Genomic DNA, 24,597 nt, shown 5'->3' with positions numbered 1-24,597 from the left:
CATCTGCATATTGGATAGGGTCATCTGCATATTGGATTGAGGAGTCTGGGATGGATTGGTGAAAGTGTTAATGAATAGGTTAGAGAGAAGAGGGCCAAGAACAGAACCTTGTGTGACACCTGCGGGTGTGGGCAGGAAGGGGGAGGTTGACGTTTTCCATTGGACAGCTTGTTGGCAATTGGACAAGTAGCTGGAAAACCAGGAGATGGTGGTGGGAGAGAGTTGTAGGGTGGAAAGTTGATATATAAGTAGGGTGTGTGAGATGGTGTCAAAGGCCTTTGACAGATCTAGGAATATAGTGTGCATATGAACTTGCCTGTGTCGCATTTGAGGTTTATGGTTTCAAGAAAGGAAAGAAGGGCAGTCATGGTGTTGTGGCCAGGGTGGAAGCTGTGTTGGGTAGGGGAGTAGAGATTTAGTGTTAGGTGTGCCATGAGTTGTGCTTGTAAGAGGCGAAAGGATGGCAACAGGCCTGAAGTTGGTGGTATCAGTATTTTTTGCCACCTTTGTGGAAAATCATACAGATATCGGATATCATATAGATACAATACATCACTATCTTTTTCATGTGGAGTCTTGCCAGGGCTTTTATGACTATCAAATGCCAGGAGACCCAAAATCCTGAGGTGACCAACTTTTGAGGGGAAACCTTAGAAAAAGATTTAAATAAAGATCTACTTTTTCCTATGGAAGAAAAGCTCTTTGAACTGAGGTGTCTAGCTGGCATCCCAGGAGCACAATCCTCTATGATTTAAGACTATTTTTGGATACTCTCTTGAAATCCCACGTTGGGCAACATCTCTCACCAAAACAAGAAACTCCTGTCACCTTGAAAAAGACACAGCAAACATGAGCAAGCCATCTGAACATGGAAAAATGTGGATACTATGCAATGAGCTATAACCTGAGCCAGACACTTTGTGAAGTTTGGTGGAGTGGATAATCCAAAGCGTAAATCAGAAAACTGCTAATGTGATCCAGTCACACAAAACCTTAAGAAACATCTGAAGTCTGGCTGAACAGGGATGTGATAAGCATCTCTTCAGTCTAGTGCTAACAGGAAACTTGAGAGAGAAAGAGGTAACAGGTTGTGAACTTACTTCATTTGAATGTGGCCACCATCACAAACAGGTTGAAAAAAGGAAGATTCCAGAACTGGTCTCTAAGCATTTTCTTTCCTTGGCATGAGCAGCATCCGTGAATAAAACTCCTTTCTCATCTGGGAAGTAGGAAATGGTTCTATCAATCCTTGGGCTATCATGTGATGGAGAACAGGTAGAAATGAGAGACAGTCTGATCTGCTGGATGAGCAATGACCCCCCCCGAAAAGGGGGAATTTCCTCCCACTGCTATCTAGAACCTTCATGAATGATTTTCAGAACCCAAAATCAATCTACTGAGAAAGAGAAAAAAGGAGATTCAGGCTTTCTTGAAAAGAAATGGGACCAGGATGGAAGGGGATCACAATGCCACTTGAAGAATCAGACTTCTTGGGACTGTTCTTGGTTTTGGGAGGTTTGAGACTTCTTTTGGGAACTCCCCTGCCATTTCTTCTTGTAAACATCTATTTACCCGAATTCTGTTGAGGCTGTTTATTCTGTTTTCTGTCAAAATTGGATGAGGAGAAACAAAAGCCTTTGGATAATTTGGAAAATAAGGGCCGACAAATCTTAAGAACTCCCTGGATCAGCTTTCACCATTTCATATCACTTATCGATCACCTCTGCAGCAGAGGGACCAAACATAAACTCTATCCAAGTGATAATTTAAAATCTTATTTTTTGCATAATCTGGGAGGTTCTGAGAATGCAGCCAAGCAAACCTTCTTAAAACAGTAACGGTGGCCATAGTCCTGGAAGAAGTATCAGAGTCACTCACACAGTACAAACAATGAGCAGTGACCCAAGTTATTTAAGGCAGATGAATGCACTTTCTCATACCTATCCACAAAATTCCAGTCCTTATTAGAAAGGGTAGGATTGGAATGAACTAACTTTTCAGGAGCCGTGGAATCAACTAAGGTTATAGCTGCTGGGTCATGTTTGGGAACAGTGTATAAAAATAAAAAAGACTTTAGAACTTCACACATCCTAACTACCTTTTCAGAACAGATGGCTGGCTTGCAGGAAGTAAAACGCAACCTCTAAAGCAGACAGGCTAGAGTGTAGGTTCGAGAAAATCTTTCTGTAACAACTCATAGTATTTTCTGAGAAACTGAAGAGAAACTCCCACAGTGAGTATCAGAAACTGAGCTTTCCTTGGAAACTAAATCAAAAATCTGAGGGGAAAAAAAATGAATCCATCCCTACATCTTCCTATTCAGATTCAGAATCTTGAGTCTGTTCAGGAAAACAGTAATCCCTTTTTTTTTTGTCAGAAACAACTTTACAAGAAAGATCACTAGCCAGAGTTAACCACCGAGCCAGTCTCAGTAAACTGCTTCTATCCAAACAAATTTGAAGAGGGGCTGACACATGCTTGGTGTTTCTTTTTGATAAGAAAACAGGGCCAGCCATGTTACTAATAGCATCAGCTACTTCTCCTGGGCTGGGCACAGCATTCTGACAACAGGGAAACCCTTCCCTGTTCCCTCTCCCAGGACTGACAAGCTTGTCCAATGAGGGGACGTGGCTAACCCCCCCCCCCCCACCAAGTCCATAGTGGCAGTAGGTGCTACACCAGAAGGATCCAGGGTAAACGGTGAGTGGCCTGAGGTACAACAACTGGCCACAGTAGAGTCGCCCACCTGTGGCTGAGGTAAACTGCAGGCCTGCTGTTGTGGTAAAGGCGGGTTTGCTTAACTTCTTTTTGTGTCTGGAAGTAGTACTGACCAGGAGACTGGTATTCTGCTCCATGGCAAGCTGAAAATGGTGCTTCTTTCCTGTGGAAGACAAGCATCAGATGCCAGTAAAACTACCAGCCCACAAAAATTACTTTTTTGGCAGAAAAAACACCGGAAAAAGCACTTTAAAACACTATGGCAGCCCCACAATACAAAATAAATAACCACCACAGAAAATATGTTTACAGTATTTTTAATCTGACAGCAGTGCTTGGTTTAAAAGAATGTTACAGTCTCGAGACAGTCTGTTAAATAACACTCATAGTTATAAAATAACTTTCATGCACAGAAAATCTGTTTTATCCTTTCCTACATAGGAAATAAAACATTAAAAATTAAGAAAATAGAAGCACCCCCCCAGCTTAAGAAAAGCACATTGCTCCTCAAAAGCCTCATGAGAACGTACTCCTTAGCATCAGTAAGCGCTGAAGGGCTTCAAGCCCAAACTTGTCTTACAGTCAGCTCAGCTCAAGTCACTTCACAATTTGGGAACGTGGAAGGTACTTGAAGCTTTGGAAGCTGGCTGACTGTTATATTCTTGGCAGAATATAATCCATATAGTCAAGGCTACTACAGCAGTGATCAATATGACAAACATCTGACAACTCTGATCTATTCAGATCTGTATTATATTAATATTGAAGGATTTGCACATTAAACCATCTTAGATTAAGCTTGTTTAGAAAGTTTCCATCTATGGTGAAGACAAAGGAAATAATTAAACAGTAACAGTCTATATGACTCTCCACAGCAGAAGAAACCAGCTGCAGTAGCCAGACTGTACCCAGAAAAGTTCATTCTGAATCTGTTTTCTTATCTGTATCCACCAGGCAGCAATCTTACTCAACAAAACTGATCGATGAATCACTCTGCATTGATAAAGGACTGCTCATTCAGTACTGAAGACTGCCAATGACTGAGAAGTACTTCTAGTCATAGCAAGCTTTTTTTTCCCTCTTAATGGAGTTTCAAAAATGTTAAAGCTGAACAGTAAACAACTGCACTTGTAAATAAACTAAAAGCATTTCCAGACAATTTGTCAACATTTTTGAACTAAAGAAAATGATCCTTTTTTTACCTGAACCTGAGCCAGAGGTTGTCATGTCATAAATTAACTCTTTTAATGTTGTGCCCTCATCAATAAAAGGACGATCTATATTGGGATCTTCTTCATTTGGAACACGATGGTGATTAACAGTACGGTTATGGTAGATGTACAAAATCAGCATCATGAAAATACAAATGATACAGACTGGAACAGCAATGACAGCAGCTAACTCTACGGGTCCTAGGTGTGTTGCATTTGTTCCTGGTTCTGTTGGCCCTGGAAGAAAAAAATAAATAAATAAAAGCAACAAATCAGCAATGCCTTGGTGGTGCAATATTACTACAGCTGTTAACCTGTACCATGTTAATACAATGTGCATTACTGAGCGACTCACCAAATGTTAGTCAGCTTTGTCAAATATTCTCAAATACTTAGTAATAATCTCTAACTCAATGCAATTACAAAGTCCATGAAGTCACGAATAAATAAATATGTGCAGTAAACAAATAATTTGCAACCAACAGTCAACCAATATGTCTTTGTGGCACGAGAAGAAATCAAAATACCCAGGCAAAACCATGAAAACATGCAAACTCCAGCCAGACACAGTAGCTGGAAATCTAAATCAAACCCGGTTATCAAAGACTACTACTAACCACAGTTACATAAATATATCATATTCCAATTACAGCACTGCCTGAAATAGTAGAGTGCAGGACCCAGAAGCATGCTACAAAAAACAAAAATATAAACCAAGCAAGAGGACCTCCTAGCCTATAAAACTTACAGGACCACTATGGGCAAATGATGACAAAAACATATATTTTTTTCTTGTCATGATTTACTGTACCTCCCAAAGCTGCCTGCAGCAAAAACAGATACTCGCTCCTAATTTTATTTCTTTTTATCCTGGCCTGTCCTCATGGAGGCAGACATTGTGATGCTTTGGAAACCTAAACCTGTCCCATAATATGAGTAAGTAGCCCTACCATTTGTTGTTAGACTAGACTTCCATTCACTTACAATGGAACACCTGAAAAAAAAAAAAACTGCCAAATTTGAGAGACTGCAGCTCACGTTTCCCTGACTTGTCTGCAATGAGTTTTACAATTGTTGTCCCTATGGATATACTACAAATTCTCTGAAAGAAGCTTGCAAAAATGTCAACAAATTACTGAAATTAAAAAAAAAAAAATTTTTTTTACAAGCAGTTTTACAAGTTTCAGTTCCTGGCCAAGTTACTCCTCCCATTAGGGTTGCCAGTTTTCTTTGTGGCTAAAACTGGACTAAGGTCACGCCCCTCACATCACCCATAATTCCACCCATTCCCACCCCTCTCCCATCCATGCTCCACTCATTTTGTGACATCACCATGCCATCAGCTGATGGGAACGCCCTCTTTTTCTGTTCTGGATGCCTGCTTTCAGCCAATTTACTATGCTTTTCTGTAAAAAAGCGTAGTAAATCAGCCAATTTAACAAACACTGATCGTCTGTTTCCTTTTGTGAAACAGAATACTGGAGTTTGTACAGTGTTTTCCTGACTACCAAAGAATTGATTTGATTTGTGGATAGTCCGGAAAAAAAAAATGGATAGGTGGCAACAGGGATGATTTCCAATTTCCCACCTATTGGTCAAAGTTATGCTTAAACAGGGCTAGGGATGGACTCTGCTTCACATGGATGGGAAGCTTGTTCCAGTGCATGGAGACACTCAGACACATTTGTGTCTGATCAACATGGCCTATTTATGTCACAAGCAAAATTTAAATCCTTGGATCTAATGGTTCTGACACTGTTCGTTTTGTGGATGTCCAAAAGGTTCATCAGTGCTGGATCCAAGGATGCCTTGTATGCCAGACATAGATCATCTCTCAGTAACCTGTAGGAGACCCAGTATAGTGATAGGGCTTTAAGGTGATCTGTATAAGACAATATGTTTAGACACTGGATTCTTCTAGTAAAGAAGCTTTAAATAGTAAGGGTGAACAGACCACATCAAAGACAGTTTTCCAGAGACAAAATGGACTTCAGAACTACAACTGCTAATCAAAACCTAGCAGTTACTAAACAACAAGTAGCTGTATTACCAACATAAGTGGCAGATTGAGGTTCTCCTCAAGAAATGCAACCTCAGCTGTTTATTCTTTGCAAGGAGCAGCAGAGCACAGGATTGCATGACTTTTTGCACAAGCTGTTCAGTTTTAACTGCATTTAACTTAGTGTGCACTGAGTTACTGCTTTTCACAACATTTTATTCAATGGCTGTAGTAGTATATTCTTCCTTATGTTTTACTTGCCTATTTATTTTGTGAGATTGCTTTGCTTCTCACTTTAAAGTCCCATGTAGCAACAATTTAAAATAAAAAACATTAATGCATGTATAGTAAACAAAAGCACCATTTTAAATTATCCAGAAAGCAGAAAGGTGAGTGGAGCATCAAATATTAAAAATGATAAATACAAAGTCAAATGTGTTTAACCTGTAGGTACTGCATAATACTGCAACATTTCCTTTTGCAAGTCAATTACTTTATTTAGGTCATCTGATTTGACACTTCAAAAAAATTACCAAATATGGAACAGCAATTCAAGCATCAGGGTGGCAAAAGGGCAGTATATGTTTTTATTTTATTCATTCTCTTACTTTCTTTCATAGTATTCCCCTTACAGCTATGTGTCCTGATTAAATTGCAAATTTGGAAAGGCTGCAAAATAAACTGTAGTGAGTGCAGCAATAGCCTGAAATGTTGATCAGGTCATCAGGAAAATGCCTGTGTCACTCTAAATGCAATCACGGTTAAACATCAAGCATCAGCCTTTGAGAACCAGCTGTTGATCTTTTTTTTCACCACATTTCAACAGCTGAAAAGAAAGAAGGCTAACTTTCCCAAGTAAGCACACAAGACAATACTCCCAACTCCCTGGTGAACACTCCAACCACAGTGTGTATAGCATAAATTATTTGAAACCATTAGTCCTTAAAAATCGCAAACAACACAGTACAAGCAACTACATGAAAGGAAACTTGAAAGCTGCTACTTAAAAAAAAATTCTAACTGCAATGCTTAATAGCGAAGACCACTTACTTTATATATCTTCTGGATTTGGACAAAAAGTGAATGAAAGTAAAAGTACTAATGTCAATCAATACATGTCAGTGTTAAATCACAAAAACACCTTCAATGACTGAAGAAACGTCAAACTGGCACGAAGTAATAGTTCAAAAGCTTTAATTGCATAAAAATCACAGCAAAACTGAATCAAGCGCTTTCACCTGACTAATATCAGGCTTTATCAAGATACAAAAAAGCTAAAACCACCACATGTCAGTGTTACCTTTAATGTCAATCAATGCATGTCAGTGTTACCTTTAATGTCAATCAATACATGTCAGTGTTACCTTTGTATCCATACCTGCCAGTGAATTCTAAACTTGTCAAACAATCCTGACTCTTCAAATAGTTCACTATCATGGCGACCAATGTAGGGTCTCCGGCTCTGGGTGGTAATCCAGCCATTGCTGTCTTTCTTACAATGCAACAAATGGACATATAAGAAGGTTCAAAACTACACCAGCCGACTAACGACCATAACATCCTACAGTGTTTAGTTACAGTACTGCAATGTGAGCCCTAACCGGAAACGGAAGACGGGGGACTGAATTAGGAATGGGCGAGAACAAGAAGTTTAGAGTAAAGAAATGCTCCTGAATTCCTTAATGTTGCACAGAAGTATAGCACGCCCCCTACTGCTCCAATCCAGCACCAGTGATATGATTCTGAGTACAAAGCAATCTTAGTCACAAAATACAGAGATATAGAGGTCTCTCAAGCATTTCTCCCGCACCATAGTGCTCTACCTGACTCAAACTGTATAGCCAAAAAGCACACCAGGACCACAGGCAATTGGGGGGGGGGGGGGGGGGAGAAAGAGTAAAGATGGTGCGGGAAAAACGCTTGAGAGACCGTGGCAGTGGCACAAAACCCGGACTTCACGTGTCCGGTTTTTAAGGAAATTTGTAACCGGACAATTTGTAGGAAAACCTGACAGCTGCCAACCCTACCTCCCATCTCCCCTCCTTCAGTGGGCTAGAGTCTCATTTCTAGCTTGGCTAGATTCAACTAGTCAACTTTGCATGACAACAGACATTAAACAAATCACAACCTAGTGTGCCACTAAAACTGTTCTCTCATACAACTCTTCACTTCTGAATAGCATTTCCCAAGAATTATTTTAAAAAAAGCACACACATCAATACAGAGTTAGGCCAATCTAGCCATTTCTTAAAATGTGCATAGTAAAATATTCTATTTGAATGACATTCTGGCTGTTCACACGGTTATCTTTGCAGAGTTATACTGTACTGGAGACAATATTTTGCTAATTAACTGCTTTTGCACTCCAAATCAATATGAAAGCGCTCACAATGACTAGATTTCTGCTATGTTTTGCATTGGTGACATGAAGTAAGTAGTCGTTTATCTGTTGTAAAATAACCCATTTACTTCTTCAGTCTTGCATCCAACACTGGGACTTAAACACTGTTCCGCTGGTAATGTTCCCGCTAGAAAGTGCAACCTTGCTGTCATATCTAGATTTTTTCAGTTCTTTTTCCCCCCTTTTTATTGTGTGTGCGTGATGTGGGGTGATGCATTTTGCGATGAAGTAAAGCCAGACGATACTATGCTGCAAACGGTCATTGCATTCAACTACAAATACAGTTTGGCTTTCATTCTTTTAGCAGCAGAAAACCAGAAAATCAAAACAGAATGGCATTTCCTGACAGTACAAGTGTCTGCCCTTTCTTTTAAATAAAAACATGTGTGCATATGTGTGTGTGTGTGTGTGTGTGTGTGTGTGTGTGTGTGTGTGTATATATATATATATATATATATATATATATATATATATATATACATATACATATACATACACATACACACACACACACACACACACACATATACATATACATATACATACACATACATACACACACACACACACATACACACACACACACACACACTTGCATTTAATTTTGCTTTTCTATTTATTTTACATTTGTTGACCTGGATAGTCCAACTGGATTAATGTCCATTTTCAGTGGAAGCCCGGGGAGAAAAGCTCCAAGGTAAACAGATAAGTAATAACAAAGAAGACATATTACAGAGGAGATTTACAAATGGCAAGCAGACACGAAATAGACAATATCACAAGTTAGAGTTACCCCTGGTAACAGTCAGGGGAAAAAAAATTGATTAATAGATTATATACATTCATGGTGAGAGTTAGCCAGGCTTGTTACAGTGGCAAAGACAGTTTAGTGCCAGATGTTTGAGTTTAGCTTTGAATTGGGATAGGGAGGAGAGCAAAGTAATGTTAGCTGGAAGGAGGTTCCATGCTTTGCCTGCAGAGTTTGCAAAGATGGAGTCACCGGCTACATTGTTAATTTTAATTGTCTTAATTTGTAGTCTGAGGATCGAAGCAGTGTTGGATTGTTGTAGGGGTGATCATATTTTTAGGAGCTGGTGTGTTATTCTGGATAATAAAGGATTTTATTAGCCATAATCAAAAGGTTATACTGGATTAGACTGGGAAGTTCTAGCCACCCTAGCTGTTTAAGGTTGATGCAATGGTGTGTTCTAAAAGGTAGACCAGTGGCAAACCTGGCAATGTGGTTGCAACAGACAGAGTCTATTAAGTACAGTTTTATTCAGATTAGAGAGAAGGGGGAAATGCATATAAAAGTGTTGAAAGCAGGTGACAGCGAGCTATGGCAATCTTAGCCGTTGGGGTGAGGAAGGCTTTTATTCTATACAGTGACCCTAGTTTTTTATTGATGGTTTTGATCGTTTGGTTTACATGAAGGTCAAATTTTAGATTATCAATTATTACTCTTGTTTTGTAGAAGAGTCGGGGGTAATTACTGTGCCATCTTTTGCATTTATGGTGAAGGTAAATGGTGTGGGACCTTTGTGTTGAAGACAACAGCATTTTAGTTTATTTGGGATTTAGCAACAATCGACGTTCGGAGAGCCAGGTTTCTATAGTATTAAAGTTGGATTGGGTAACAGACCTTAATTCTGAGGGAGATGTGGCTGAGCAAATCAGGGTGGAATCATCAGCATGTTAGATACACCTGACATTTGGGATGACTGTATAGAATAGGTTGTTTATAAAGATGGAAAACAGGGGTCCTAATATGGAACCTTGTGGCACTTCAAGGGTGTTAGATAATAGGTTGGAGAGCTTGTTCTGCCAGAGGACAGCCTGCTGCCTCCTACTGAGGTAAGATTTAAACCAGTGAATGGCACTGGTATTTAGACAAAGATTGCAGGGTGTGAATCAAAAGTTAGTGATCCACCACGTCAAATGCCTTTGAAAGATCCAAGAAGAGGGATGAGGATATTTGATTATTGCTACGATTATTATTAATGTTATTGATGAATGCTAGTAGGGCTGTGGTTGTGCTGTGGTGTGGACGGAAGCCATGATTGGTATCGACCATGAGGTGATTCTGAATTAAGTAGTGCACGAGTTGTTTGTGTATACATTTTTCCATAATCTTAGCTAGTGGAGAAAGTATAGCTATCAGTTTGTAGTTGGAGAATTCAGTGGAGGAACCTCCTTTATGTACTGGGATTACATAGAATGTTTTCCAAAAGGTGGGAATTTTTGCCTCTGCTATGGTGCGGTTAATTAGTATAGATACTGGATACGCTATGGCATCAGCTGATTTTTGAAGGTACTCAGCAGGGAGTTAATCAGCTGAGTGTGGTAGGTTTTAATTTTTTTGAGCAAGGTACGGATAAGTGATGTGGACACTGGTTGGAAGCTGAAAGAGAGTAGGTTTATAGGGGTGGTACTATCAGGGCCAGGGGAGCTGGGAGGTAAGTTGGCTATCTAGGGCTTGAATTGTCTATGTAAAGAAATGGTTAAAACTGTCTGAGACATCCACAGGAGATTTATCAATGGTAACGATGGGGATAGGGGTAGACATTTTTCCCGGATGGAGTAGATTATTCAGACCTGCCCAAAACTTCTGAGGATTGTTCTGGTTTGCTGTCTGTAAATTACAGCAGTATTGTTTTTTGTCTTGTAGAATGGATTTTTTTAGTCTCATTCCTAGCTTGCCTGTATTTAACATGATTATACGAGTCTTTAGTGGAGCGCCATAGAGCCCAGATTTTGTTTCTGCTGGAAATTTTTAGTCTAGATTCCTTAGACAGCCATGGGGCAGTTTTTGCCTTTGTTCTCTTAGAACGGGCAGATGTATGCAAGTCAAGGATATCAAGAAATCTATTGTTAAATATGCAACTGCCTCTTCTAAAGAGAGGTGTTTTAACAGACTAGTTACAGGAGTTAGTTCCTGAATGAATTTGACAGGGTCAAAGTTTACTTTGTTTCTGACTTTCCGAAGTAAGGATTGATGAGGAATAATGACTTTTTGCTTAACTATATAAGTAAGACGGTGATCACTCAGATCATCGGGGAGGGTAGCAGCAGTGTACAGTTGGGGGTTACTATTTACAAGTACCCAGTCTAGTATGCTTTCTTTATGTTTGGGATTACCTAGTCTGGTTGGGGTGGTTATTATTTGAGTAAATGCATGCAGGTTGATGTTGGTGATAGGGGATTCTGAGGAACAGGTGGCCCTGTCTATGTTAACGTCACCAAGTAATAGGGTTTCTTGAGGGTAATGACATGAAGTCCAGTGTAGGATATCTTCGAGTTTGGCTATATTACCCAGGGGAATATACATACAGATAATGCTGATGCATTTACTTTTGTTAATTTGCAATTTAGTGGCCAGGATTTCTGAGTTATTAATTTGGAGGTGGTTGATTAACATCTATGGTCACATTCAATGCAGATTTATAGAGTACAGCTACCCTACCCCCTTCCTGGAAGCATGGTCTAGCCTGTGAATGTTATACCCAGGTGTAACACTTCATCATCAGTTGTGGTAGGTTTTAACAAGGTCTCAGAGAATCTCAGGGGAATGGACAGCCAGGAGTGCATGCAGTTCATGTACATTGTTATTGATGCTTCTAATATTGAGATGACAGGCCAGGAGAGAGTTACAGTGGTATATTATACTGTACATATATACATATATACATATACATATATACATACATATATATATATATATATATATATATATATATATATATATATTTAAATATATAAGAGGTGGATAGGCCAGGGTTGGGATGAATGTCACCACTAAGTATAAGACTAGGTCTATACTTAGTGATACGTTTCAGGAGTTTGTTTAAATGTTTGTAATATTGTTTGGCTCTAGAGCTTGTGTGCCTGGGGTTTGCATGCTGAAAGAGTGAGCAAGGCTTAGAGTTGGACCCATATTGATTAGTATGGCTAAAGGTGGGCTGTTTTACATCTGGTGTGATAGTATGGCCATTTGGGTACTGATGATCAATAAGCATCTGGTTTTCATACAAGGTGAATACATAAGTAGCCAGCAGTATGGGTACTAGAGAATAGTGTAACATTATGAGAGAAGGAGTGTATTTAGAAGCAAAGATGGCAAATACAAAGACAATAACAGCATACAATAGTTCCATCAGAGTTTAAGTTTTGGCCTAAATAAAGTCCAAATCTTAGTTACAAATATATGCAGAGATAAGTCACAAACAGTACAGTAAAAAGAATATTAAGTCTTGGCATTACAATATACAAAAATATGTTACATTATAAAGGAGAGTTTAGCTGTGGTAACAAAGGTATGCTTTACAAAAAACATCAAGCAGTAAAGAGCAGCAGTAATTAAACAAGGTATTTGTCAACTGAATGACATTTGAGTTCCAGACTTCATATCCTCCAGAAAACTCACGGCAACACAAAACCTTTTACTATAGCAACCTTCCAACTTCATAAGAACACGTGGCAATTGTAATACTGTACAAGGCAAAATAATTTTCCCTAGTAGCAAAGGATTCAAAAAATGCAAATGTCTTGATTGTAAACCATAATAGCTGTATGTATGTCTCATGAAAGGTAACCAGAAATAGTATTAGAAGGTGAACAATATAAAGTTGTAAATAATGTCCCAAAAACAATGATGCCATGACCATATTATAACAATAATGGGAAAAATCCTTGTGGGGTGAAAAGTGTCCAATGAATCTCCTGGAAATAAAGATGAAACCCAGACCACTAGGCCTCAACAAAATATTATTGTTGTTAAACCAAGAAAAATAGCTTATCAGTATTCATTGTGCAGCAAGTCTTCAAATCAAAAGCCATTAAGTTCCTGATTCTTTAAATATATGGGAACAACATGTATTGAATGATGTATATATTGGCAACTTATTCTTGAATTCATTATTAATTTGCAACAGAGTAAATAACTTTCTTAAAAAATACATTTTTTAAACAGACTGATTATATTAACATAAAAATGTTTAACTTACTTGTAGATTTATGTTGTTGCACATTACCGATAAGTACGCTCTGAAAACTTATCAGTGTATTTGATTTGGAGTATAATAATTTTACTGTGTCAGAATCAATGTAATACCAGAAATCATTTTATATACATTGAATGTGCAAGTTCAACTGTATCGGCTGATTTTGAACCCATAACCTTACACTCTTGAGGCAGAGATATCAACTCTTTCTGATTGTCTATATGGGGTGTTGTGCCAGCTGTCACCATTTCTCAATTAAATGCCACTCTCCTACCTTTGACAGTCATACCAGCCTGTTGCAGGTCTTCTCTCAATCCATCCATCTCTTTGCTTGATGGACTCAATTCCTCCTTCCCTCTTTATCAGATTGTGTTTGGTTTTTCTGCACAGTGCCTCAGAGGCACTAGGAACTAAGGTCGGGTGGCACGATATCAGGGAAATCCTATGAACTTGTGTGACTGAACCTCCTTAATCTGTTTTTGACCTTGCCCTTCTGTGTAATTGGAGCTACTTTGGCTTCTACTCTGATGTTCTTATTGCTTTGTCTGTCCCACAGTGTGCATCCAACCACCTTTCTATCACCTCTAGCATCTTCAATCACAGATGACTGGAAAAGCAGCATACTGGTGTCAGGGTACAAAAACAAAGGGGACCAGATACATCTTTGGGTAGTACAGAGGTATTAAATGCCTGTCACACTGCATGACAGTTTTGGAGAGGGTGATTTGATCAATGAATATGTGCAGTAGTAGAAAGTAAGAAGGGAGATGGCAGTTCGGATTCAGATCAGATGTAGCACAACCGAGTTGATGTCTGCAATGAGACAAATAACTGAGAAGAAGCTAGAGATGAGGAAACAGTCCAGCCAGGCATTCCTAGACTTACAAAAAGCATATGGCAAGATTCCAAGAATGCTCATCTGGGCAGTCCTGTGGTGGTTCAAAGTCCCAGAAACATTGACAGACTTAGTGCTGTTTAAGTCAAGGACCCAATGACTCAAGAACGAACAGTGTTCAGTCTTACAAAGGGATTCCCAGTGGGAGTGAATGTGGATCAGGATTCAGCTGTGAGCCCGCCATTTTTCATGCTAGTGATGGACTACATCAGCAAACAGGTCAGAGGGGACAGATCAGCAAAACTGCTGTAGGCCGATAATGTGGCATTATCAGCAGACTATGAGCAAGAAATTCAGCAAAAGATAGGGTAATATAATGCAAAACTGAAGGCACGTGATGAAACTGAGCACAGGACAGTTGGAATGGAAACAAATGGTAGAAATCAGAAGCAAATGAAAACTGAGATAGAAGGAAAAATAGTGGAGCAGGCTAACTGCTTCAAGTATCTCAGAGGGGGGGGTTAAGAAGAAGAATAGTCTGAATTAGGAGGTCAAAGCTATAATCAGAGAGGATGCAGAGGCACTAAGCGAGTTCTTAGGAGGAAACTCATGAAGAAAATGCAGACTTCACACAAACAGTGGCTAGAGATATGAATCAGACTTTATAACCTTTTTTGTCATGGGCACAGACTTAACCATTACCCAATAATGTCTCTATGATGGGATACGCTGTGACATTCTTAAGCATTCTGTGCAGCAACACACATTACCATGCACAGTGAGCTAAGTTTATGGCCCAGGCTATTCTGTGATTCTGAAAATGTGAGCCACAACATAGTCGTACTGTATAAATGGGTATCGCACACGTTGCTCTGCAAGACAATGACAGCACATGTATCATACCTTAGGAAAAAAAACTTTTCTGCAACACTAACACTATTCAGTCTAATTATGAGCTAATGTCTGAATATGTGAGTAGAATTCTGATGACATCAAGGAAACCTTTTCCTTCCTTTTATGTTCTTTTCTTAAAATTTGGATTTTTCTTAGTAAATTGATTTTCAACATGCTATTTATCCATACATGCATACACACGTAACCTACTTTTTCCCCATTTGTGCATATGGAGTCGGGTATTACATCAACAGTGACCATCATCTAGAGCCAATGTTCTCACTGCCAGGAGGCATGCATATTTTTACATTTACAGTTAACATATATATTAACAGAAACACAAATATATAGCTGTATGTGTGGGCACTTAGATATATAGATGTATATAGATTTATATAAAGCCAAAAGACTATATATATATATATGTGTATACATGTAGATATATATATATATATATATATATATATATATATATATATATATATATATATATACACACACACACACACACACACACACACACACACTTCCCCCTCTACGAGACCTAGGACGGAGTTTGCTTATGATACTTCTGATCAGGATTCTGAAATTTCTGTCTCCTCTGATAACCAGGATTTACCCTTATCTATCTATGAGGATTTGGATGCTGAGCACTCTATTCCCTCCACTTCCCCCCAGAGGATCTCTCTTTTGGCGAAACCTTGCATACTCTTAGAGAGCATTTTCGTTGGGAAAGTCAGGATTTCTGATTCTAAAAAGAGGCTTAGGGATTTCTTACTACTGCCCTAGCACAGGCCTTTAGCTATACCTCCCGTACTGGACATGGTTGATGATGCCTTTTTGGAATCTAGCACGGCCCCTGACACTTTACCTCCTGCTTCCAGAAAACCTGATGGATATTACAGGGTTCCAGACTCTCTCAAGTTCCTTTTCAAAAATCCTACTGCGGATCCGGAATCCGTTTTTCAGGGACCCAAAGGCATTAAAGCTACTACTGCCAAAAATCCTACCCCCTTTGATAAAGACTCCAGGTCACTGGATAGATGGGATAAGAAGGTATACACTTCTGCAACTTTGGCTATTAGGGCCTTGAATTGCCAGCTTCATATGTTACAGTATCGGCAGCATATTACTGGATTGCTTAAACAGAAAATGATGTTGATTCCTGATTGTGCTGAAAAAGTACAGTTGTGTACACTTACCATAAATGTAGATGTTCGAGTCTATTCACTGTTGCAGTCATTACATTTGGGCAATCTGCTGGCAGGTTGTCCTCAGTCGGCCTTATTAACAAAGTCTTGGGTCCTGCATTGGTTGCTGTCCCTTCTTCCATGACGTTAGGTCGTCAGGGATATAAAACATGCAGCCGACGCCATTACATCAGTTTTTCTTGCCCCAGATGTCAGGTGCCCCCCTAATGGGGAGCAAATAAACACAAAAACACAAAGGTATACCTCCAACCAAAAGCAAATATACCAAAAAGGCTTTTAAGCATAGTAAAGGAAAGCAGAGGTATAGTCAGAAAAAACTAGGGGGCTGGAGGGAGGGTAACCAGGACTGCCAACAGTGAATACACTCGAACATCTACATTTATGGTAAGTGTACACAACTGTACTATGTTCTTCGTGTTTCACTGTTGCAGTCATTACATTTGGGTAGATTCCCAAAGCTATGATTGGGTGGAGGAGTTTAAACAACATTATGGCCAATTACAAGGCCCTGCAAGACAGCAGTGGCAAAGCCAGCTCTGGATTTAGAGAAAATTGGTAAATGATAGTGCTTGGTGAAAGTATTTACAGAACTCCAGGTAGCAGCTTCTAGGACATCCCTGGTAGGAACACCTCTGAGAAAGGCTGCAGAAGTAGATGCAGCCCTGGTGGAGTGAGATCTGATCCCCTGGGGGATAGGTTTTCCATGGTGCTTATAGCAGAAATGAATGCAATGGCTTACCCATTTAGAAATGGTTTTGAAATGAACTTCCCCTCTGCCCCTGCAGCAAATGCTACCAGCAATTGTTCAGATTTTCTTCCAGATTTAGTCCTGTCCAAGTAAAATCTTAGTTGTCTGTGCACATCCAAGGAATGCAGAATCCGTTCCCCTTTGTTCTGTGGATTGTGGAAGAAGGTTGGCAAATGAATGGACTGATTAAGAGCCACACTGGAAACCACCTTGGGCATGAAGGATGGATTGGTCCTGAGAGATACCCTGTCCGCATAAAAGACTATGAAAGGCTCCACTGCCATAAGGGCCTGTAATTCAGAGATCCTTCTAGCTGAAGTGACTGCTAAAAGGAAGGCTGTTTTCCAAGAAATAAATTTTAAGTCTGCAGTAGCAGCTGGCTTGAAAGGAGGTAGAGTGAGTTTCTCCAAAACAAATTAAGGTCCCAGGCAGGGGTAGGAGCTCTCCTGGGTGGTCTCAAGTTTTTTGCCCCTCTGAGATACTGCTTGAGCAGAGGATGAGAGAAGAGGGGTGGTTCTGTGTTACAGTGAGCTGAAATAGCTGAGGCGTGGATTTTAACGGTGGAAAAAGACGGGCCCTTGTGAAGCATCTCAGTTAAGTATTGCAAAGTCTGAGGTAAATTGGGCGCTGCTGTGCTCATTCCTTGAGACAGATTCCAAGCACAGAATCTTTTCCATTTGTCAGCATAAGATTTTCTAGTATTAGGTCTCCTCGCCTCCAAGAGGACATCCATCACAGGTTTGTTGAGGGATGATAAGGGTGAATTTAAGTGATTAGCCAGGCTGCAAGGTTCAATGTTGGAAGCTGAGGGTGCAGAATTTGGTTCTCCTGCTGAGACAGCAGGGAAGGGGTCTGAGGCAGGTGCCATGGAGATATTTGAAACACACTGCGCAGGAGGGAGTACCATTGTTGGGTGTGGCCAGTCTGGAGCAATCAAAATCATCCTTGGTTTGTCCTGTTTGACTTTTAGTAGAACTTTGGAGAGCAGAGGCAGAGGGGGAAAGGTGTAAACAGATAGGTTTTTCCAGCTGAAGGACAGAGCATCCACTTTCCAGGCTTGTTTGTGGGGAGTCCTTATGCTAAACTTGCCCAACTGGTAGTTCTGGGGGGAGGCAAATAGATCTATGTCTGGGCTCCCCCATTCGCTTGTCAACATGTTGAAAATCCGTGGTTCCAGTTTCCACTAGTGTGGGTCCATGAGGTTTCTGCTTAGTCTGTCTGCCAGTGTATTCAATTTTCCAGGCAGGAATTGAGCTTGTAGATGCACTTGGTAGCTCAAGGCTGTGTTCCACAATGCCATGGCTAGTCTGCAGAGGGGGAAGGAATGTGTAACCCCCTGCTTGTTTATGTACCACATAACTGTGGTGTTCTGTCTTTACCATTAGTTGTCCTTGAAGAATGTAGTCCTTGAAGGCTGTCAGAGCATTCTGTACAGCTAACATTTCTTTTTGATTGATATGTAGGTGCATTTGATTTGGGTTCCATTTGCCCTGAATGCACTTCCCTGCCACGTGAGCCCCCCCATGCATAGTTTGATGCATCTGTAGTTAGGGTTTGGGTGGCAGGGGGTAGTGTGAATGGTAGTCCCTTGTTTTGGTGGCAGGCTTCTGCCCACCATAGGAACTCTAGGAGTAGGCATGGTACGACAGGAATCATTGTTTCCAGGCTGTGACAATGTTGACTCCATAGGCTTTTTAGATACCACTGTAGTTTCCTCATATGCAGTCCTGCATCTTCTTCTTTCAGCTTTTTCCCCAGTTAGGGGTCGCCACAGCGGATCATCTGTCCGCTCATGACTGGCAGTGGAGTTTTACGGTGTTGAGTTGCCAGCGCAACGCCCAACCTTCCACAGAAGGCACACACTCACACCTAGGGCCAATTTAGAGTGTCCAATCCACCTCCTGCATGTCTTTGGGATGTGGGAGGAAACAGCACCCGAAGGAAACCTACGCGACCACAGGGAGGACATGCAGACTCCGCACAGAAGGCACCCCAGCCGAGAATTGAACCAGAGAATCTCTTGCTGTGAGGCGGCAATGTTAACCGCTGCACCACCGTGGAATTAAAAGAATGCAGGAGGCCATGAACCCAAAGGCTTGCAGTATTTTTTTTGCAGATAGCAGGGTTTTTGTGGCCACTTGTTTGAAGTAAGTTACCAAATGAATTTGCTTCTCTGGCGTGAGGAAAGCCATCTGGGCAGTTGTATTCAAGCTTGCACCCAGGAATGTAATCTGTTGACAGGGTATGGTGCACCCCAGACAAGTTAGAACCCTTTTTACAAATGCCAGATGATTTACAAATAAGCCCTGGTTTTCTGCCTGAATTAGACAGGTTGGTAACATTAGATTTAAAGGAAGCATACCTGCACACCCCAATCAGGGAATCTTGCAGAAGATACCTATGCTTTAAAGCAGGCTACACGCACTATCAGTTCTCTGCACTGCCCTTTGGCTTATCTACTGCACCAAGGGTGTTCACAAAGTGTCTAGCTCCAGTCATTGCATTCTGCAGGCAAAGAAATATTCAAATATACACATACCTGGACGATTGTCTAATTCAGGCAGAAAACCAGGACACTTTTGAATCATCTGGCTTTTGTACAAAGGGTGCTAACTTGTCTGGGGTACACCACAAACGAAAATAAATCACACCTTGTACCCTGTCAACAAATTCTATTCCTGGGAGCAAGCTTGGATACAACTTCCCAGATGGCTTTCCACACAGCAGAGAAACAAATTCACTTGACAACCTACTTCAAACAAGTGGCCACAAAAACCCTGCTATCTGTAAGATAAATACTACAAGCCTTGGGGTTCATGGCCTCCTGCATTCTTCTAATTCCATATGCAAGACTGCATATGAGGAAACTACAATGGTATCTAAAAAGCCTATGGTGTCAACATTCTCAGGATCTAGAAACAATGATTCCTATCATTCCTTGCCTACACCTAGAGTTCCTCTGGTGGGCAGAGGCCTGCCACCAAAACAAGGGACCACCATTCACACTACCCCCTGCCTCCCAAACTCTAACAGATGCATCAGACTATGCGGGGGGCGCAGGGCAAATGGAACCCAATTCAAATGCACCTTCACAGCAATCATTAAGAAATGTTAGCTGTACAGAATGCTCAGACAGCCTTCAAAGACCACATTCTTCCTGGACAATTAATGGTAAAGACGGACAACACCACTGTTATGTGGTACATAAACAGGCAGGGGGGTACGCATTCTTACCCCCTCTGCAGACTATCCATAGCATTGTGGAACACAGCCTTGAGCTACCAAGTGCATCTACAAGATCAAAACTAAATACACTGGCAGATGGACTAAGCAGAAACCTCATGGACCCACGAGTGGAAACTGGAACCAAGGATTTTCAACATGTTGACAAGCAAATGGAGGAGCCCAGATATAGACCCATTTGCCTCCTGCCAGAACTATCAATTGAAATAATTTGTGCAAGGACTCCCCACAAACGAGCTTGGAAAGTGGATGCTCTGTCCTTCAGCGGGAACAAACCTATCAGTTTATGCCTTTCCTCCTCTGCCTCTGCTCTCCAAAGTACTACTAAAGATCAAACAAGACAAACCAAGGATGATTTTGATTGCACCAGACTGACCACGCCAACACTGATACCCCCTTCTGCACAGTGTGTCACTGTTGGCCCCATGGTACCTGCCTCAGACTCCTACCCTGCTCAGCAGGAGAACCAGATTCTGCACCCTCAGCTTTCAACACTGAACCTAGCAGCCTGGCTAATTACCTAAGCTCTCCTTACCATCCCTCAGTAAACCAGTGATGGATGTCATTTTAGAGGCAAGGAGGCCTAGTACTAGAAAATCTTATGCTGAAAAATGGAAAAGATTATGTGCCTGGAACCAATCTCAAGGGATGAGCACAGCAGTGCCAAATTTACCTCAGATTTTACAATACTTAACTGAGATGCTTCACAAGGGCCTGTCTTTTTCCTCAATAAAAATTCATGCCTCAGCCATTTCAGCTCATTATAACACAGAACCTCCCCTCTTCTCTCATCCGCTGGTCAAGCAGCTCCTCAGAGGGGCCAAAAAATTTAAGACCACCCCGGAGAGCTCCAACTCCAGCCTGGGACCTTAACTTTGTATTGGAAGAAACTCACCCTTCCTCCTTTCGAGCCAGTTGCTACTGCAGATTTACAATTCCTTTCTTGGAAAACAGCTTTCCTTTTAGCCATCACTTCAGCAAGAAGGGCATCTGAATTACAGGCCCTTATGGCAGTGGAGCCTTTTATCATTTGCTTAGCCCTGTGAGTACCTTGGGACTGAAGCCTGGGTGTTCTGTTGGTTCTGGGTTTGGACTGAGAAGGCCTAGAAGAGACAGGAAAGGACCATTTAAAGGGCCAATGCCTACTAAATCTGGGAGGCTGTACTTGCAGGGAATCTTTCAACAGTTTTCATAGATTTAGCTTTTTCCTCTATCTTTTTAAGTCCTTCTTCTGCTTTGTTTCCCAAACAGGCGGTCCTGGTTTAAGGGAGCATCCAGCAATTGAGCTTTAACATGATCTGGCAAAGATTGCTCCTTAAGCCAAGCATGGCTAAGTACAGACCCAGTGACAGCAGCCCTGCAAGATGCATCTAGTGAATCAAAAGCACATTGCAAAGTATGTTTTCCAACTTGTTCAGCAGAATGCATTAAATCCTGTAAATCTTTATTTTCAGCACAGTCAGGAATCATCATTTTCTGTTTAAGCAATCCAGTAAATGCTGCAGATACTTTAACATATGAAACTGGCAGTTTAAGGCCCTAATGGGCAAGGTTGCAAAAGTGTATACCTTACCCCATCTATCCAGTGCCCTGGAATCTCCATAGGATTTTTGGTAGTAGTTGCCTTAATGTCCTTGGGTCTCTGTGAAATGGTCTCAGGATCCGCAGTAGGATTTTTAAAAAGGAACTTGTGAGAGTCAGGAACCCTGTAATATCCATCAGGTTTTCTGGGAGCAGGAGGTAAAGAGAAAGGGGCCAAGCTAGATTCTGAAAAGGCATCATCAACTATGTCCAGTACAGGGGGATAAGCTAAAGGCCTGTGTTGGGGCAGGAGTAAGAAATCCCTAAGCCTCTTTTTAGAGTCAGAGTAATCCTGGCTTTCCCAGCGAAAATGTATTAAGAGTATGTAAGGTTTCACCAAAACAGAAATCCTCTGGAGGGGAAGCTGAGGTAATAGAGTCCTCTGCATCAGAATTCTCATAGGTAGAGAAGGGTAAATCCTGTTCAGAGGAAAAATTTCAGAATCCTGATCAGAAGAATCATAAGCAAACTCAGTCCTAGGTCTCTTAGAGGGGGAAGGCTGGCTTCCCCTGATTAAAGTAATAAGGTATTCAGCCATTCTTATTTGTTTTTTATGCATAGAGGCCTGACCATGTGGTCTGGGCATCGGTTTTCTAGGCATGGATCGCGTTTTAGGCTTTGAAGAAGAAGATGGCGTTGGTTTAATATGCAAGTCAGTAGGCCTGAATACACCCTCAGAAGCCGGTGCCTGCACAGTGTCTCCGGACCCATCCAAGGTAGAGACACACACAGGTTCCACAGTTGAAACATCCCGTGGCATACTGGACTCCGAATGGGTTTCAGTAGAGGCCTGCGAATCTGAAGTAGCGGGTATCAGGGGTTGGGAAAGTACCTCACTGAGTACCAGCGAACTGGCGACTAACTTAGGAGAATCGTCGTCGGCAGCTTTGGACCTATGCGGTCTGTCTCCGTCTTTATCTTTGAGTTTTTTCAGAATGTCGGTAGTCTGGTGGCTTACCGAAGCCATATCTGGATAATTGAACAGAGTACCAAAATATATAGAAGCGTAAATAAACAGACTACGAATAGTTTGTTTAAATAAGGCACAAAACCGACAGCGAGGTACATCGTGGTCAGGGCCTAGGCAAGGAATGCAGCACGAATGAAAATCTTTATGAGGTATTTTCTTTCCAAAAGAAACACAATTACTGACTTTTACTGACATGGGTTTAGAGCAAGAAAACGTTTCCCCAACAGGGTACTTAGCATAGTTGAAGACTTCAGTTCTGAAACTCGAAAACAAAATTGCGAACTGCTTTTGCTTCGGGCACCGCACGGCAAGAAAGACTGATGTAATGGTGTCGGCTGCATGCTTTACACCCCTGACGTCATGGAAGATTAGACAGCAACCGACGCAGGACCCAAGACTTTGTTAATCAGGCCGACTGAGGGCTACTGCAAGCAGATAGCCCAAAAGTGATGACCGCAACAGTGAAACAAGAACATCTGTACTATGGTCTTCGTGTTCCACTGTTGCAGTCATCACACTTTGGTTGATTCCCAAAGCTGAGGAAGGTGGAGGCAGTCAGGAAGAGTTAGGGCTGGCTTGTAGGCCCTGCAAGACAGCTGTAGCAAATCCTGCCCTGAATTTGGAAAAGATAGGTAAGTGGTAATGCTTGGTGAAGGTGTGTACAGAACTCCGGGTTGCAGCTTCCAGAATGTCCCTGGTAGGGACTCCCCTGAGAAATGCTGTAGAGGTAGAAGTAGCATGTGTTCTGACCCCCTGAGGGGTTGGTTTTCCATGGTGCTTGTAGCAGAAATGAATGCATTGTGCTATCCATTTGGAAATGGTTTGTTTAGAAATGGCCTTGCCCTCTTGCCCCTGTTGCAAAGCTGACTAGCAGCTGGTCAGACTTTCTGAAAGGCTTAGTCCTATCAATATAGAACCCGAGCTGTCTGCGCACATCCAAAGAGTGCAGGATCCTTTCCTCTTTATTCTGAGGGGTAGGGAAGAAGGTTGGCAAATGGATGGATTGGTTTAGGGCCACACTGGACACCAACTTAGGCATAAAGGACAGGTTAGTCCTGAGGGAAACCCTGTCAGCATGGAAGATAAAGGGTTCCACAGCCATCAGTGCATGTAGCTCAGACACTCTTCTAGATGAAGTGATGGCTAGAAGCAAGGCTGTTTTCCAAGAGAGGAATTCCCAACTCTGCTGAAGCAGCAGGTTCAAAAGGAGGAAGCATGAGCTTTTCCAGTACAAACTTAAGGTCTCAAGCAGGGGTGGCTGCTCTCCTTGGGGGCCTTAAGTTGCTGGCCCCTCTCAGGAACAGTTTGATGAGATGGTGAGAAAATAGAGGTGGCTCAGTATTGTAATGAGCCGAAATGGCAGAGGCATGAATCTTAATGGAGGAGAAGGAAAGGCTTCTGTGGAGTAGCTCTACTAGGTAATCCAGGATTAGAGGTAAGGAAGGCACTGCTGTGTCCTTTCCTTTAGACCGAATCCAAGAACAACATCTTTTCCACTTTTCTGCATAGGATTTCCTAGTAATAGGCCTTCTGGCTTCAGGAATGACGTCCAGTACCTGTTTACTTAGGGTTGCTGGTGGAGTATTCAAGGAATAAGCCAGGCTGCAAGATTTATGGTTTGCAATTGTGGATGCAAAACATGTCCCTCCTGCTGTGACAGCAGGGTAGGGGTCTGGTGTAGGTGCCAGGGTGGCACCGTTGTCAGGCTGTGCAGGAGTGGGTACCAGTGCTGGCGTGGCCAGTCCAGGGCAATCAGAATGGTCCTTGGCCTGTCGTCTTTTATCTT

At 41.5% G+C, this 24,597-nt stretch overlaps 1 protein-coding gene across 1 annotated transcript in view; it reads right to left on the bottom strand.

Moving 5' to 3' along the window:
• The window catches only part of TGFBR1 (transforming growth factor beta receptor 1), an 845,154-nt gene that overhangs the window by 321,909 nt on the left and 498,648 nt on the right, over positions 1-24,597 (bottom strand). The window contains exon 3 of the mRNA XM_044065109.1: positions 3,921-4,166. Within this exon, the coding sequence (XP_043921044.1) occupies positions 3,921-4,166 (246 nt within the window). The remainder of the gene's footprint in view (positions 1-3,920; positions 4,167-24,597) is intronic.

The sequence above is a fragment of the Protopterus annectens genome, chromosome 3.part0, assembly GCF_019279795.1.
Source record: "Protopterus annectens isolate FY-2018-M chromosome 3.part0, PAN1.0, whole genome shotgun sequence".
Lineage (NCBI taxonomy): Eukaryota > Metazoa > Chordata > Ceratodontiformes > Protopteridae > Protopterus > Protopterus annectens.
This window is presented reverse-complemented; position numbering and strand designations above follow the sequence as displayed.